The sequence below is a fragment of the Thalassophryne amazonica genome, chromosome 18 (assembly GCF_902500255.1).
Source record: "Thalassophryne amazonica chromosome 18, fThaAma1.1, whole genome shotgun sequence".
NCBI classification, from domain to species: domain Eukaryota; kingdom Metazoa; phylum Chordata; class Actinopteri; order Batrachoidiformes; family Batrachoididae; genus Thalassophryne; species Thalassophryne amazonica.
Window position 1 is genome coordinate 34,865,843 of NC_047120.1, and position 16,467 is coordinate 34,882,309.

The following is a 16,467-nucleotide window of genomic DNA, read 5'->3' on the forward strand; positions in this document are numbered from 1 at the left end:
CAGTGCGCTGCTGGAACAGCTGACCACTGTGGACTGCAACTCAGCTGGCGAACATGTACAACCCCTGGCAAAAATTATGGAATCACCGGCCTTGGAGGATGTTCATTCAGTTGTTTAATTTTGTAGAAAAAAAGCAGATCACAGACATGACACAAAACTAAAGTCATTTCAAATGGAAACTTTCTGGCTTTAAGAAACACTATAAGAAATCAGGAAAAAAAATTGTGGCAGTCAGTAACGGTTACTTTTTTAGACCAAGCAGAGGGAAAAAAATATGGAATCACTCAATTCTGAGGAAAAAATTATGGAATCATGAAAAACAAAAGAACGTTCCAACACATCACTAGTATTTTGTTGCACCACCTCTGGCTTTTATAACAGCTTGCGGTCTCTGAGGCATGGACTTAATGAGTGACAAACAGTACTCTTCATCAATCTGGCTCCAACTTTCTCTGATTGCTGTTGCCAGATCAGCTTTGCAGGTTGGAGCCTTGTCATGGACCATTTTCTTCAACTTCCACCAAAGATTTTCAATTGGATTAAGATCCGGACTATTTGCAGGCCATGACATTGACCCTATGTGTCTTTTTGCAAGGAATGTTTTCACAGTTTTCGCTCTATGGCAAGATGCATTATCATCTTGAAAAATGATTTCATCATCCCCAAACATCCTTTCAATTGATGGGATAAGAAAAGTGTCTAAAATATCAACGTAAACTTGTGCATTTATTGATGATGTAATGACAGCCATCTCCCCAGTGCCTTTACCTGACATGCAGCCCCATATCATCAATGACTGTGGAAATTTATATGTTCTCTTCAGGCAGTCATCTTTATAAATCTTATTGGAACGGCACCAAACAAAGGTTCCAGCATCATCACCTTGCCCAATGCAGATTCGAGATTCATCACTGAATATGACTTTCATCCAGTCATCCACAGTCCACGATTGCTTTTCCTTAGCCCATTGTAACCTTGTTTTTTTCTGTTTAGGTGTTAATGATGGCTTTTGTTTAGCTGTTCTGTATGTAAATCCATTTCCTTTAGGTGGTTTCTTACAGTTCGGTCACAGACGTTGACTCCAGTTTCCTCCCATTCGTTCCTCATTTGGTTTGTTGGGCATTTTTGATTTTTGAGACAAAAGACAACATCTTTTGCAACACTGCGTGATTATTTACCCTCTTTTAAGAGTTTGATAATCCTCTCCTTTGTTTCAACTGACATCTCTCATGTTGGAGCCATGATTCATGTCAGTCCACTTGGTGCAACAGCTCTCCAAGGTGTGATCACTCCTTTTTAGATGCAGACTAACGAGCAGATCTGATTTGATGCAGGTGTTAGTTTTGGGGATGAAAATGTACAGGGTGATTCCATAATTTATTCCTCAGAATTGAGTGAGTCCATATTTTTTTCCTCTGCTTGGTATAAAAAAGTAACCGTTACTGACTGCCACAATTTTTTTTCCGGATTTCTTATAGTGTTACTTAAAGCCAGAAAGTTGCCATTTGAAATGACTTTAGTTTTGTGTCATGTCTGTGATCTGCTTTTTTTCTACAAAATTAAACAACTGAATGAACATCCTCCGAGGCCGGTGATTCCATAATTATTGCCAGGGGTTGTAGTACCATCTGCTGTTGATGCTACAAACTCAAAACTATTATGTTCAAACTGCTTTTTTTTAGCAATCCATAACCGTTACTGACTGCCACAATTTTTTTTTCTGGATTTCTTATAGTGTTTCTTAAAGCCAGAAAGTGTTGTGAAGGTGTAGGTACACGGACCCACAACAGGGGGCGTAAATGAACGGACAATGGAATAAGCCAAAATACAACAATTTAATGTTGTGAATGTGCACAACAGAACAACAGACAACACAATTTAGAATAGCAGTCAATAATTCACTGTGACGTGTGGGCAGGCTCGAGGATAGAAGACGCCTGTCCAGAGAAGAGCCGGATTCCACACGTCTTCCACTGCCAACGGATCTGGAGCACTCCGGAGCCACCAAGCGCTGAGTCCCCAGGTGGCCACTGCCTCCGGCTGTCAGATCTGGTACTGCTGGCAGAAAAAACAGACAGGTGATGGTGGGTGCATGCACACCCAGCAAACAGTCAGAAACGGGTGGAAAACACCTCCACCTCTTAATCACAGTTTTACAGAGTTACGTGCAGATCCTGTCGGTATGTTCATCGCCTCCAACCAAGGAGCGGAGTACGCCAACTCCCCACACACGACTATTCCGTACAAACAGGTATGTCTGCAACAGTACTATTACACACAGAAGCAAAAGACGTTACTACTGATGTGTTGGTTCAGGCTGAGTAGTTTACCTGTTAGTTAGAACGATTTCTCGGCAGCGAGGTGAAGATGCTGCCCGGCCTTTATGGTGATGTGGTTGGTGATGATGAGTGACAGCTGGTGCTGATGATGAATGACAGCTGCCACTCCCGGTTGCTCCGGCGCCCTCTCGTGCCTGAAGCCCGCACTTCAGGCAGGGCGCCCTCTGGTGGTGGGCCAGCAGTACCTCCACTTCAGTGGTCCACACAACAGGACCCCCCCCCTCAACGGGCGCCTCGTGGCGCCCGACCAGGTTTGTCCGGATGTCGGCGGTAGAAATCGGCCAGGAGGGCCGGGTCCAGGATGAAGCTCCTCTTCACCCAGGAGCGCTCTTCGGGTCAATAACCCTCCCAGTCCACCAGATACTGGAAACCCCGGCCCTGTCGACGGACGTCCAGGAGCCTGCGCACAGTCCAGGCAGGCTCCCCATTGATGATCTGGACAGGAGGCGGCGCCGGTCCGGGAGTGCAGAGAGAAAAGGTGTGGTTTGGCTTGATGCGGGAGACATGGAAGACTGGGTGAATCCGTAGTGAAGCTGGCAGCTTTAACTTCACTGCGGCCGGGCTGAGGACCTTGAGGATGGAGAATGGGCCAATATATCGGTCTTTCAGTTTTTGAGATTCCACCTGTAATGGGATGTCCTTTGTTGACAGCCAAACCTCCTGCCCGGGCTGGTATGCAGGGGCCGGGGATCGCCGGCGGTCTGCGTGGGCCTTGGCCCTCGTCCGGGCTTTGAGCAGGGCAGAGCAGGCAGTGTGCCACACCCGACGGAACCTCCTCAGATGGACCTGGACCGAGGGCACCCCGACCTCTCCCTCCACAAGCGGAAACAATGGGGGCTGGTACCCCAAACATACTTCAACGGGGAGAGGCCGGTGGCAGATGAAACTTGACTGTTGTGTGCGTACTCGATCCAGGCCAGATGGTTGCTCCAGGCTGTCGGGTGCGTGGAGGTCACGCAGCGGAGGGCCTGCTCCAATTCCTGGTTGGCCCGCTCTGCCTGTCCGTTCGTCTGGGGATGGTACCTGGATGAGAGGCTCACGGTGGCCCCCAGTTCTCTACAGAAACTCCTCCAGACTTGCGAGGAGAACTGGGGACCACGGTCTGAGACGATGTCGGATGGAATCCCATGCAGACGTACGACATGGTGGACCAGGAGGTCTGCGGTCTCCTGGGCCGTTGGGAGCTTCGGGAGGGCCACGAAGTGGGCCGCCTTGGAGAACCGGTCCACTTTCGTGAAGATGGTGGTCATGCCCTGGGACAGCGGGAGGCCTGTGACGAAGTCCAGGCCGATGTGAGACCAGGGGCGGTGAGGCACAGGTAACGGCTGGAGGAGTCCCTGTGCCCGTTGGTGGTCCGCTTTTCCCCTGGTGCAGGTGGTACAGGCCTGGACGTACTCCCGGACGTCGGCTTCCATCGACGCCCACCAGAAGCGCTGCTGGACCACTGCCACGGTTCTTCGCACCCCTGGGTGACAGGTTAGCTTGAAACCGTGACAGAAGTCCAGGACTGCAGCTCTGGCTTCTGGTGGGACATAAAGTCTGTTCCTTGGGCCGGTCCCCGGGTCCAGGTTCCTTGCCAGGGCCTCCCGGACGGTCTCCACGTCCCAGGTGAGGGTGGCCACGATAGTGGACTTGGGGATGATGGATTCCGGTGGATCTGACAGCTCGGCCTCGACTTCCTCTTCGTGGACCCGGGACAGGGCGTCAGATCGCTGGTTCTTGGTCCCGGGGTGGTAGGTGATCCGGAAGTCAAAACGCCCAAAGAACAGTGACCAGCGGGCTTGCCTGGGGTTCAGACGCTTGGCGGTCCGGATGTACTCCAGGTTCCAATGGTCCGTGAAAACCGTGAAGGGCACCGTCGCTCCCTCCAACAGGTGTCTCCACTCCTCAAGAGCCTCTTTCACTGCTAGGAGTTCCCGATTGCCGACGTCATAGTTCCGCTCTGCCGTGGTCAACCTACGGGAAAAATAGGCACAAGGGTGGAGAACCTTATTGGACTCCCTGCTCTGGGACAGCACGGCTCCTATCCCTGAGTCAGAGGCATCCACTTCAACAACAAACTGGCGATTGGGATCGGGATGCACCAGAACTGGTGCAGTCGAGAACCGGCGTTTCAACTCCCTAAACGCGGCTTCGCACCGATCCGACCAGGTGAAGGGGACTTTGGTGGAGGTTAGGGCCGTCAGGGGGCTAACTACCTGGCTATAGCCCTTTATGAACCTCCAGTAGAAATTTGCAAAGCCGAGGAACTGCTGCAATTTCCTACGGCTTGTTGGTTGGGGCCAATCTCTCACTGCCGCAACCTTGGCCGGATTGGGGCGACGGAGTTGGAGGAGATTATGAACCCCAGGAAGGACAAAGAAGTGCGGTGGAACTCGCACTTCTCGCCCTTCACAAACAGCCGGTTCTCCAACAACCGCTGCAGGACCTGACGTACATGCTGCACATGAGTCTCAGGATCCGGAGAGAAGATGAGGATATTGTCAAGGTATACGAAGACGAACCGATGCAGGAAGTCCCGCAAGACGTCATTAACCAACGCTTGGAACATCGCGGGCGCATTGGTGATGCCGATCGGCATGACCAGGTACTCAAAGTGACCTAACGGGGTGTTAAATACCGTCTTCCACTCGTCTCCCTCCCGAATCCAAACCAGATGATAAGCATTCCTAAGATCCAGTTTAGTGAAAATTTGGGCTCCATGCAAGGGCGTGAACACTGAATCTAACAGAGGTAACGGGTATCGGTTGCGAACCGTGATCTCATTCAGCCCTCTGTAGTCAATGCATGGATGGAGTCCGCCGTCTTTCTTGCCCACAAAAAAGAAACCAGCACCCAATGGGGAGGTGGAGTTCCGGATCAACCCGGCAGCTAACGAGTCCTGGATGTAGGTCTCCATTGATTCGCGTTCCGGGCGTGAGGTTGTACAGCCTGCTGGATGGGTACTCAGCGCCCGATATCAAATCGATGGCACAATTGTACGGACGGTGCGGGGGCAGCGTGAGTGCCAGATCCTTGCTGAAGACGTCAGCAAGGTCATGGTACTTGGCTGGCACCGCTGCCAGATTGGGGGGGACTAGACCCGCTTCCTTAGCTGTCACGCCGGGTGGAACCGAGGATCCTAAACACTCCCGGTGGCAGGTTTCGCTCCACTGCGTCACAACCCCAGACGGCCAATCAATCCGGGGATTGTGTTTTAACATCCATGGAAAACCCAAAATCACTCGGGAGGTAGAAGGTGTTACATAAAACACAATCTCCTCCCTGTGATTCCCAGACACAACCAATGTCACTGGCTGTGTCTGGTGTGTGATTAGTGGAAGAAGGGTGCCATCTAGTGCCCGTACCTTCAATGGTGAAGGAACGGCCACTAGAGGGAGCCCCACTTCCTCTGCCCATCTGCTATCCAGCAGATTCCCCTCCGACCCCGTGTCCACCAGTGCTGGGGCGTGAAGGGTTAGATCCTCACTCAGGATCGTAACTGGGTTGCGTGCAGATTTACGGGGTTTCCCCGCGTGAGTATTATGGCCCACCCTTAGCCCAGTCTCTAAGGGCGAGTGTTGCTGTTTTGACCGTTTGGGGCAGTTTTTCTGCGTGTGCTCGGTTGAGCTGCAGTAAAAACACTCCCCACGGGCCAGCCTCCTTTGTCTCTGATCTGATTTTCTTTTGGCCCTGCTCGTTTCCCTAACAACTTCAGCAGGGGGAGCTGTCGTCACGTGGAGTGCCCTGGCTGTGGAGCGTGGGGAAGACGGCTCCCTTTCCGACCCGGGAGGAAGAGGGATGGCTCGTGCCTGACCATGCCCTTCGTCTCGCTCCCGTCGGCGTTCTGCTAATCGGTTGTCTAACCGTATTACCAGGTCGATAAGCCCGTCTAAATCCCACGGCTCGTCCTTTGCCACCAGGTGCTCCTTAAGGACCAGAGACAGTCCGTTTACGAAGGCGGTGCGGAGCGCAACAGCATTCCAGCCGGCTCGCGCAGCCGCGATGCGGAAGTCGACTGCATACTTTGCTGCGCTCCGACACCCCTGTCTTAACGACAGCAACACGCTTGAAGCGGTCTCGCCTCTATGAGGGTGATCGAACACTTGTCTGAACTCCCTCACGAACTCAGTGTATGTGGATAGAAGCTGTGAGTTCTGTTCCAAAAGCGCCGTAGCCCAGGCGCGTGCCTCACCTCGAAGCAGATTTATAACATAAGCCACCCGGCTGGCATCTGACGCGTACATGATGGGACGCTGTGAAAAGACGAGCGAACACTGCATCAAGAAGTCTGCGCACGTCTCGACACAACCTCCGTACGGGCTTATGTATGCTTCAGGGGATGGGGGGGGGGGGGGGGGGTTTGTTGAACGACCACTGGTATATCTGTATGCGGCACTCGGTCAGCAGGAGGAGGTGCTGCAGCAGCGCCCTGCGCGTGCGCTTCCACCTGTGTGGTGAGAGCCTCCATCCTCCGATTGAGTATAACGCTCTGCTCGGTTACCAAGTCCAACCGAGCAGTGAAGGTGGATAAGATTTGCTGCAGCTCACCTAACACGCCTCCTGCCGATGCCTGTGCACCCTGTGTTTCCATTGGTGATTCACTCGATGGTTGACGCCCCTCGGAATCCATGACGTTGGCCGAGAAATCCTGTTGTGAAAGTGTAGGTACACGGACCCACAACAGGGGGCGTAAATGAACGGACAATGGAATAAGCCAAAATACAACAATTTAATGTTGTGAATGTGCACAACAGAACAACAGACAACACAATTTAGAATAGCAGTCAATAATTCACGGTGACGTGTGGGCAGGCTCAAGGATAGAAGACGCCTGTCCAGAGAAGAGCCGGATTCCACACGTCTTCCACTGCCAACGGATCTGGAGCACTCCGGAGCCACCAAGCGCTGAGTCCCCAGGTGGCCACTGCCTCCGGCTGTCAGATCTGGTACTGCTGGCAGAAAAAACAGACAGGTGATGGTGGGTGCATGCACACCCAGCAAACAGTCAGAAACGGGTGGAAAACACCTCCACCTCTTAATCACAGTTTTACAGAGTTACATGCAGATCCTGTCGGTATGTTCGTCACCTCCAACCGAGGAGCGGAGTACGCCAACTCCCCACACGCGACTATTCCGTACAAACAGGTACGTCTGCAACAGTACTATTACACACAGAAGCAAAAGACATTACTACTGATGTGTTGGTTCAGGCTGAGTAGTTTACCTGTTAGGTAGAACGATTTCTCGGCAGCGAGGTGAAGATGCTGCCCGGCCTTTATGGTGATGTGGTTGGTGATGATGAGTGACAGCTGCCACTCCCGGTTGCTCCGGCGCCCTCTCGTGCCTGAAGCCCGCACTTTAGGCAGGGTGCCCTCTGGTGGTGGGCCAGCAGTACCTCCTCTTCAGCGGCCTACACAACAAGAAAGTTGCCATTTGAAATGACTTTAGTTTTGTGTCATGTCTGTGATCTGCTTTTTTTCTACAAAATTAAACAACTGAATGAACTTCCTCTGAGGCCGGTGATTCCATAATTATTGCCAGGGGTTGTAGTGCACATGTGTGGGCAGGCGCTCATGCCCTCATCACATGAGGACCGGTCAGCGTCCGAGCATGCAGCACAGTGTGAAGCCGGCCGGGCAGGCCGATATCACTTCCACCACATAAATTGTAGTTTACATGACAGACAGAAAGAGTGGAGATTAAATAAAACAAATAAGGGTAAAGGCGTTGTCAGCTGACCGCAGACTGCCTGTCAGCTAGACCTGACTGTGTACTCAAGGTGTTAAATTAAGAACAAACATCAGACAGATGCAGGACAAAAAATAATAATCCATACATAAATTTAAAATCACAGAACAAAGGAACAGAGAGTGAACTTTTTTTTCTGTGAGCTGACAACGTCCGGAGATACAGGTGGGCATGTCCCTGTGACCTGCAGCTGTTCAGGTATTTGTACTCGCAAGTCACAGCGGGAGAACACCTGTAGTGGCTTGTAGAATTTGATGTCGCTTAACTTCACCGTGAAGCTTGGACGTCAGCATGCTGTCCTCACGTGGAAATAACTTAATACACATATCGCCTGTCAGCTGACTGCCGCTTCAGCGTATCGCAGTGCTGGATGCCACTGCGAGGCGCACGTAACTGCGGGATTCCCCACATTGTAATAATTAAAACACATCACATTTGCAACGCAGTCACCATCGGATCACTGCGCGCTGGACACACCATGCTGGCTGATGTGTTCATGACACGAGATCCGGCTCTTCATGACATGGGAGCCTGGCTGGCTCTTCATGAGAGGATCGCATCAGGTAATTCATGTAAAACATAAAAGGGAGAACAGTAATCCACGTCATTTCATTACTTCCTGGTGTACGTCTAGGTGGAGGGTAACTTCGCTCTTTATAACAGGAATTAAGTATTATAAATTGTGGTGTTTTTTATTTCTTTGCTCCGCTGCTGTGTGTGTGACTTTACACGTGCTCGCACTGTGTTCATGCGTGTGAACACAAGCATGCACTAAACTCACAGCTGCCAAATACAAAGCCAACACTTGGAATCTATGCGAAATTCTTAATCTGTTTAATTTGCCATAGAATAATGAGGAAACACACCACATCTGGCCATGAAGCTGCTTGTCAGTCAATTGTCCAATTACGTCTGCCCTATGAAAATGGAGGGACTACAGCTGTGTCCCAATTCAGGATCTGTACACTTTCTAAGGGTTCTGTCCCACAAAACTCTTCAGGTTCATCCATTCAGCCATGCAGAGGAGGCCGGAACAAACCATTCTGAAATGAGACGGTCCAGCTCATGGACCATTTTGCTATTGGTCAATAGCATTCCTCGCCCCTACACCCTGTTGCCTGGCAACTTTGACAGCTGCAGTGCCAAGCTAGCATAGTGGACATGCCTTGTTGTTTAGTAATAATTTTTCAGTAATTAGTTATCGTTTTACTTATTTACAATTGTACATACTATACAATTGTACAACATTACCATCCCTGGTTCTCAAGACCAGGCACCTAAGTGGCTCTACTCTTCTCTTTTTTTTAGATATTTAGATATACTTTAGTATACACTAGTAGAGGTCTACCTTAGAACTGGAATGTATAATAGAAGATATACCTTACTGAATTTTCAAATGGAACCTAAATATGTCTTTTTACCTTTTTAAAAATTTACCAACCATTTTGTCTTGGGGAAAAACAAAAATTGTGCCGTGACTCATGGGATTGCTTGGGCCATGAAGGATACATGTGTTGTACCCTTTGTGGGGGAAAGAAGGCAGCACACGTCAGCCAATTCACAGGCAGCGCTTGAACTGGGACGGCATAATCGGTCCACTGATGACATAAACGGCTGATGATTACAACTGTGAAGCGTGCAGCTGCTGAATTGGGGAGACAGCCAATGTATAATCATGCCTGTAATTCCCAAAGTGTACCTGTAATATTTTTATTTTGTCAGCCTCTTTGTAATGATGTACAGAGGCAAATTTATAATGTTACTACCTTCACTAAAATTGCCAAAATTTTGATCAGCGTAATGCTAGGTATCCATGCTATAAGTGGCTTGACAAAGAATTGTGTCAACTGGTAGAAATTGTATTTTCAGCTGAACACATTCAAATTTCCTGGGTTCAACAGTGGTGTTTATCAATCCAACAGTCATGTGACCAGCTTATTTAAATGTGTTTTTTTTAATCTGTAGGACAGTTTTTTTGTGCACAACTTTCAACATAGAATGCTTTGAAACATTTAAAAACTGACTGAGTCAAATGTTTTGAGGCTGGTCGACTGTTTCAATATTAACTGGACTCTGTTAGCTACATAGCTGTTGTGCCTAACTAGCTAACTCAGGCGATGTTGGAGCTTCTTTATTTATGTAATGTGAGAGGTCAGCAGGATTAAGACTGTTTATGGTGGAACAACACTGATGCACAAACTGAAAACTCAATGCGAGATATTCTCAAATATAAAGATCAGTGAGTCACAGTAAATTACATCCATCACTGAAGATTGGGCTGCTATAAATGTGATCAAATTAGCAGCTGTCCTGCATTTTACAGCTGCTGTTTCGAAACAGCAGTCATGTTATTTATTCTAATTTTGTGTTTTTTTATTTCATTCTTTGTCAGAGTATTGACACAGCTATGTATTAGCTTCAGTGTACTAAAGCAAGACTTAAAACATATCAAAACAGTGGTTGTTTTAAATGTTGTCATTGGTCTCTTCTGCTACGCTACCTTTACTAGCTAGCTCAGCTTGGCATGTAAAAACTGTATTATGTAGCTGTAAATGCTGTGGCTGATTGTCACGTCCATTTTAAAGACTCCTTATGTCCGGAACGTCAAACGTGGTCGGCATGATGACAGTTTGTGTTTGTGCATTAAAGTATAAATTCCACTAAAATTAAGTTTTGTGTTTGTCTGTGTAATGATTTCAGGGCTGCAAAGGAAAGGAAGAAACCGGATCGTGTGGTGTTTGATTGTCAAGAGCGAGCCTACTGGGTGGTTCACAGACCCCTGGTGAGAACGTAAACACACAGCTCTAATCTAAGAACAAAACACAGTTTTTGTGTCAATATAAATGGATTGCTTACAGCATAGAGAAAATACTCTATGAAAATACTAGAAAATACTCTACTTCTGTACCTCCCAGTATATGTCATTATCTCAACCCATGATGCCTCATTATCATTGCATGTCCAGTCAGAGGAAAAGGGCACGTCTTATTAATATTTCACAATGTGTGGGAGATTGCAGTGCAGCAGTTTGCATTGTGCGTCATCTTGTGTTGTACGGCGTCCTCTCTTCTGTCATGATTTTATTGCCGTTGGAATAAACCAGAATGACAAGATTCACTGGGCAATCTTTGTTTTCTCAAAAACTTAGACAACAAGGTGATCAGAGATAGTAGACTTCACCCCGTTTATGCAACTAGTGGATATGGCAATGGGGCAAGCGCAGTCTCCTTTGAACCCCTGCGTGATATTGCGGGATTTGACCGTTTCCAGGGACAGCCTCCCAGTGCACAACACAAACACAACATCACTTCACACAGAAAGATGGTGTACTGTTTTGTTTTTTGGCTGCAATTACCGAAGCAGTTACGATTTTTTTTTTCGGTTCTCAGTGGAGAAGGGAAGACAAGGCAAATGGGAAAGGTTTTTGTCAGTAAGTTTTAGCGAGATTTAATGTGAATAGTGATAATGGGGCTGTCCCTGGAAGTACAGTTTTTGCATATGTGCTTCATTTAACCTCTTTATCGCCCACCTTCAAATAAGACTGCGGTGCCCAATTGTACAGCGCTTTGAGCTTCTGATGCAGATGGAAAAATGCAATATAAATGCAGTCCATTTACCATCATTAGAAACAAACCACCCACAGACAAGTGAAACAAGGTAAAAAACAAGTATAAAATGTTCACAATAAGATGGAAAATAGATCAGTCATCCTAAATACAATATAAGGACATAGAAAAAAGATTTTAAAAAAAGTTACGTTTAATTCTTCTTTTAAGTCCAATGGTTCTAAAGTGCCAAGTGTATGAATCCAAATTGCTTCCTGATAAAGTTTTTTTTTTTTTTTTTATAATGTTGCCATCCCTGGGTGGGGCTGTGATTTTCTCAATTCCCCAGTATCTTAATGATGCTGGAGAGCCATGATTGGCCTGCTTATAAAGCCTCACCATGGCATAAGTTGAGTTCTGGGTAGGAATTTCTGTCTTGTGTTCTTTATATATAGCTTTTAAAGTGTCCACAGGGACACTTTAAAAGCTATACTACGTGTGTACTATTGCAATTGATAAATGAAGATACAGGATATTTCTTGCCAGTACAAGGATGAAGGAAACATTTTGCATTAGTCCAGTTGGGGCATTGTGTACAATTACTGCATTTGGAAAAACCCTTGCATGATCAAGGATGAAGTGACCATGTCCGAACAGACCAATCGGTCATGAATGTTATGGGTGCATCTAAATATAAACATAGGCAGCTCAGCACAGATGTCTTTAAGTGTTGGATCACTCTTCAGGGGCCTGTACTACGAAGCAGGATTACTGGCTTATCAGGGTAACTTTGGGAGTAAGCTGATGACGTGTGGAGTAACTTCTCGGTTAACCCGTACTACGAAAGGTGGATAGGTTTTGATCGAGGTATGCTGCCATGGCAATTTATGCTGTGTGCCAAACATGCTCCGAGCAGGTTATGTTCTCGGTTAGCTTGAGGTTTTCGCTTAACCACTCCCTTTATAAGTACCGTCCATCCACCGTCAACCACTCCGAAGACAATGCTGGCCTACCTGGATGATCCGTTTGATATTGGGGCACAAATTGTGAGGGGCTCTCTTCGCAGGGCGAGGGTTTTTAAAGACCGCCAGAATCCGCTGACATACCCAGACGATATTCTCTATGAAAGATATAGATTCTCAGCCGAGGGAATTCGTTATCATTGTCAGCTGATCGGGCCAGAAGTCTGTAACATCACCCATCGTACACTGTTGTTTTTACAGGAAAACACTGGCAGCTGTGATTACCAGGGAATTCCTGTAAAAAATACAGCAGTTAAATGTACAAAAAAAGAGAGAGCTCTTGTTTGTAGATTTAACAGTTCTTTTAATGTGAGTCAGCCGTGGTTCATTCACTGTAAATCCATATACATATTATGTCTGTAATGTTATCTACTGTGCTGCTGTATGTTTTACAGGAATTCCCTGGTAACCACAGCTGCCAGCGTTTTCCTATAAAAACAAGTCATTTTTTACAATGTAGCAATGCCCCGACGATCGAGCAGATAATGTGCCTTGTGCCTATTTTGCCAGTGGACAATTTATGTATTCCATTGGTGATGCTGAACATCTGAGCAAGAATACTGTGTATGTCGTATGATTCGCAAGGTAGTACTTGCTCTATCTAAACTGTTGGATGCATTTGTCGTTTTCCCTGGCCATTTATCCGCAATGCAAATCAAAGAAGGGTTTTATGCAATCGCGGGTAATTACTAATATCAAAATAGGTCTAATGCATGTCCATTAATTAGGCGAAGTGGGGCTTATCAAGCTATGAATATAAACCTACCGTTCTGAAGGATGTTTTTATATTTCATCTTCACCTGCTGCCAGGTGCGTTTGTCTGCTATTGCATCTGACATATTGACAGGATTAGGAATAGCAATCATACAGTCAAGGTAGCCTATTTAGGAAACATTAAATTAACCTAACATTTATTAGTAGGCCTATGCCCACTTCTGAATCGTGTTGCATCTGGGCATAATTAATGAAAGAAGGTCATTTTTTTTACACATATTAGACATTCCACAGGTTAATCATCTGTAACAGATTTGAGGAACAATTGAATTGTACGTACGCATTTACCCAATCAGCAATACGTTGCCAACAAGCCTGTCTTGCTTTATTGGCAGACGATGTGTTTGATTTCCCCCTTAACGTTAATTTAAATTCCTCGTAGCTCCACATAATAATCGAGCATTCTTCTTCGGTAAAGTACGGTGACCGCGCCATCATTGAAAAATGGTGACGTGTGCTACATCCCGCCCCTTTTATGTGAACGCGCACAAACTCCAATTAGGTTAACACAGGTTCAACAAATCAACATCTTATTCAGCGTCGTAGTACCGATTAACACCACTTGAGGAAACCAGGTTTTGTCAACCCCGGTTTAAGAGGTTGACCCTGGGTTACATCTGAGTAAGTTAACCCTGCTTCATAGTACAGGCCCCAGGGCATGCCAATGTTGACCAATAATATTTTTTATTTGTCCTGCTAATGGGGTATAGCGAGTAGAAAAAAATAATCTAGAGGGTGTTAGAGGCTTAGATGTTTTTTTGAGTAGTGAGGCGCAATCTGTACTCAAAGACTTATCCCATGCTTTAATGATATCAGTTTTGTCATTACCATGTTTTTGAAAATGGTGCACTAAATGAACTGCTTTTGACATAAAATCAGTAGTGGTGCTACAATTTATTCTATCTTGAAAACCAACAACAACAATAATAATAATAACTACAATAATATTATTTTAATTAATCTATTTCTATAATATTGTGTGAATGTTGTTGTTGTTGTTGTTGTCGTCGTCCATTCGGCTACTCCCATTTTTCTTTTTTCTTTTTTTTTGCTCGGGGTCGCCACTCAGATACAGCCAGATCCACATTGGTATTTGGCACAAGTTTTACGCCGGATGCCCTTCCTGACGCAATTCCAGTGTAACCTGGAGAAACACACAGCCGCTGGTGTTCCAAAGAGGTCTCCCTACCAGGTACTAACTAGGCCCCGCATTGCTTAGTTTCTGAGATCTGACAGGATCAGGCTTACACAGAGCAGACTGGCTGCCATATAATATTATGTGAATTAAATCAGTTAATTAAAATGATAATGATAATAATAATTATTATTAATATCAATGAGTTTGTCAGTCTATATGTGCTGGCCTTACGATAGACAGGTGGCCTGTCCAGGGTGTACCCTGCCTCTTGCCCAGTGACTGCTGAGATGACGTGACCCTTAATTCTTAATTTTAAAGAAATTCATTCATTCTTCAAAAGGCACTATATTGTGTATATAAAAATACAAATGTCCATAAGGCTTGTAAATTGCTATACATATGTATAGATTTACCTACTGATTCAAGTCAGGGCTTCTTTTTATTCTCATTATTATTACATAACATAGTGTAATTCAGGGATTTTATTTTTATTATTTTTGCTTGTGAAATTGGTTTACGCTTAATAAATTTCTTAATACGAGGGCTGTCAATAAAGTAACGGTCCTTTTTATTTTTTTCAAAAACTATATGGATTTCATTCATATGTTTTTACGTCAGACATGCTTGAACCCTCGTGCGCATGTGTGAGTTTTTCCACGCCTGTCGGTGACGTCATTCGCCTGTGAGCACTCCTTGTGGGAGGAGTCGTCCAGCCCCTCGTCGGAATTCCTTTGTCTGAGAAGTTGCTGAGAGACTGGCGCTTTGTTTGATCAAAATTTTTTCTAAACCTGTGAGACACATCGAAGTGGACACGGTTCGAAAAATTAAGCTGGTTTTCAGTGAAAATTTTAATGGCTGATGAGAGATTTTGAGGTGATTCTGTCGCTTTAAGGACTTCCCACGGTGCGAGACGTCGCTCAGCGCTCTCAGCCGCCGTCGTCAGCCTGTTCAAGCTGAAAACCTCCACATTTCAGGCTCTATTGATCCAGGACGTCGTGAGAGAACAGAGAAGTTTCAGAAGAAGTCGGTTTCAGCATTTTATCCGGATATTCCACTGTTAAAGGAGATTTTTTTAATGAAAGACGTGCGGACGGGTCCGCGCGTCGGGACGCAGCCGCCGCGACGCTCCGCCACAGGAAAAACACCTCCGTTGAAAGCCTTAAGGACAAGTTGGAACATGTCCTGCTTGTTAAACAATTTCTCATATACTCACTCCACTGAAAACCATCAAAAGCCGCCTGGATTTTACAAATGGTTATCAACACGGAGGTGTTTTTCCTGTGCCGCCACACCGCGTCGGCTGCGTCCTGACGCGCGGACCCGTCCGCACGTCTTTCATTAAAAAAAATCTCCTTTAACAGTGGAATATCCGGATAAAATGCTGAAACCGACTTCTGAAACCGATCAATAGAGCCTGAAATGTGGAGGTTTTCAGCTTGAACAGGCTGACGACGGCGGCTGAGAGCGCTGAGCGACGTCTCGCACCGTGGGAAGTCCTTAAAGCGACAGAATCACCTCAAAATCTCTCATCAGCCGTTAAAAATTTCACTGAAAACCAGCTTAATTTTTCGAACCGGGGCCACTTCGATGTGTCTCACAGGTTTAGAAAAAATTTTGATCAAACAAAGCGCCAGTCTCTCAGCAACTTCTCAGACAAAGGAATTCCGACGAGGGGCTGGACGACTCCTCCCACAAGGAGTGCTCACAGGCGAATGACGTCACCGACAGGCGTGGAAAAACTCACGCATGTGCACGAGGGTTCAAGCATGTCTGACGTAAAAACATATGAATGAAATCCATATAGTTTTTGAAAAAAATAAAAAGGACCGTTGCTTTATTGACAGACCTCGTATGTCGCTGAAAACAAAGAAGAAAGTGTTAAGTATTTGTGTGGGTATTATTGAATTAACCAAATGACA

General features: G+C 46.4%; 1 protein-coding gene across 2 annotated transcripts in view; it reads left to right on the forward strand.

The window, feature by feature from the left end:
* The window catches only part of LOC117531517 (regulator of G-protein signaling 9-like), an 81,519-nt gene that overhangs the window by 17,898 nt on the left and 47,154 nt on the right, over nt 1-16,467 (forward strand). For both annotated transcript variants that reach the window (XM_034194629.1, XM_034194630.1), the window contains exon 9: nt 10,770-10,851. In XM_034194629.1, the coding sequence (XP_034050520.1) occupies nt 10,770-10,851 (82 nt within the window). The remainder of the gene's footprint in view (nt 1-10,769; nt 10,852-16,467) is intronic.